Raw genomic sequence first — 1,793 nt, 5'->3', positions numbered from 1 at the left:
TCAAGTTTGCATATTTGCATCAAGTGTTGCAAATCATTTATCATCAAAGTGCAATACACTTGCATTAAGAATTTGCGAAATTATATATATATGCTATATTATATTATGCCATCCATTCTTTTTTAAAAATTGTATAATTTATGATTGCATTAAAATATGTAAGCATTACCAAAGATGTCTAACTTACTAAAAATAGCACGGTTTCAGTAAATAAAAGGAAACAATTTACAGCAAGATTAAAACCCTTTTTTTCTCACTGTTTGGTTGATTCAACCTTTACAGTAAGTAATTTACATGCAAAAAGTCTTTTCATGTGATTATAAAAAAGTTTATCTCGAACACCATAAATCAGCGGGGTAAGCAGTCGTGGTAATAAGTTTGTTATAAAGTAATTAGGAATGGTCACTTTTTTCTGATCATCTAGTGAAAGTTGAGCAGAAATCTTGTCTATGATACCAGTAATGTAGGACAACATACAGAGCAGAAGCTGTGCTCCATGTAACAGGATGGTGCTTTGGGCCTTTTTTGCTGAGGATTTATCAGCTGAGGCCCTTCTGGCCGCAATCAGAACTTGACAATATGTGAATACAAGAATTACCCACACAACAGATAAGTACAGGCTATTCTTTACTTTGCTCAGTTCTTCATTGTATGGTGTGTTATACACATTTGTTGAACTACAAAGGGTACTTGTAGTAAAGACAGATAAAGGACGAACAATTACTATGATAATCAAGTCAGTCAATCCTGGTAAAACACTGACACCCCAAATCAGAGAGATGAGGATGTATGTCCTGCGCACTGTGCAGATCTGATGGTGATGCAGTGGTTTGCAGATGGCAATGTAACGCTCAACAGCCATACCAGCCAAAGTCAGAGGAGTGTTGTTATAAGTAGCTGCAGCTATTATTAAAAGGATGACACAGAATGGGAAAGGAACCTTCGGCCATGCATAACTCATCACAGAAAGAGTTACACTGAAAAAAACCATGAGCGTATCATTAATAACCAAATGAATATATAATATATATCTTGGATCACTGTAGAAAATTGAACTCCTAAAGAATGTAAAGACAAGCACTCCATTGATGGAGTTAATTATGGTCCCAAAAAGAACAAAGATGAAACTTCTGACAACAGCTTCCATATATCTGTCTTGGGTGCTGTTTTGAAGCATTGTAGAGCTCAATGTCCTTTTGCAGTTGTAAAATATCAATGACAGTCCAAAGTCCACCAAGCATGAAGTTGATATCCCAAAGATTTTTTCATATGTGTCACCTGCAAGGAAATACAAAGGATACAATTTTTTTAGAGCATATGTTACTCAAGTTATGACTTAAAATCCAAATGTATAAAAATCACCTTATTAGGCGATTTCCTTAATCAATTTAGCTCCAGAAGTAAACTGAGCAGTTTATATACACATTTGAAAAGAGAAGAGGGAGGGAAAGAGAGTGAGTGAGAGAGTGAGTGAGTGAGTGAATGAGTGAGAGTGAGTAAGTGAGTGAGAGAGTGAGTGTGAGAGTGAGTGAATGAGTGAGAGAGTTAGCGAGTTTTTTTTTTTTTTTTTTTTTTGACCACATGCTACAGCTACTAAACCAAATAAATATGTGGACATAAATGATTGATTTAGAATTTGTATACTATATGGTCGCCGTGATTTTGCCAGGTAAGACATGTTCCTGGATCAATAGCTTTTGTTGATCCTGTATCAACATTACTGTCCAAAAATACAGACTTAACCATTATAGACTTCATAGACTTTCTGCTTTCCTCCCATCATTTTGTTACTC

General features: G+C 35.3%; 1 protein-coding gene across 1 annotated transcript; it reads right to left on the bottom strand.

The window, feature by feature from the left end:
* Nucleotides 1-1,469, bottom strand: LOC109052258 (odorant receptor 131-2-like). Its single transcript, XM_042725189.1, has 2 exons — nt 1,363-1,469; nt 1-1,278 (listed from the first exon to the last, which is right to left on the bottom strand). Exon 2 carries the CDS (start codon nt 1,175-1,177, stop codon nt 254-256), a length of 924 nt encoding a protein of 307 aa, XP_042581123.1. The 5' UTR covers nt 1,178-1,278; nt 1,363-1,469; the 3' UTR covers nt 1-253.
* Nucleotides 1,470-1,793: the final 324 nt, after the last annotated feature.

This window comes from Cyprinus carpio, chromosome B6 (assembly GCF_018340385.1).
Source record: "Cyprinus carpio isolate SPL01 chromosome B6, ASM1834038v1, whole genome shotgun sequence".
NCBI classification, from domain to species: Eukaryota; Metazoa; Chordata; class Actinopteri; order Cypriniformes; family Cyprinidae; genus Cyprinus; species Cyprinus carpio.
Note: the sequence above shows the minus strand (reverse complement) of the source record. Positions and strands in the feature narration are given on the sequence as shown.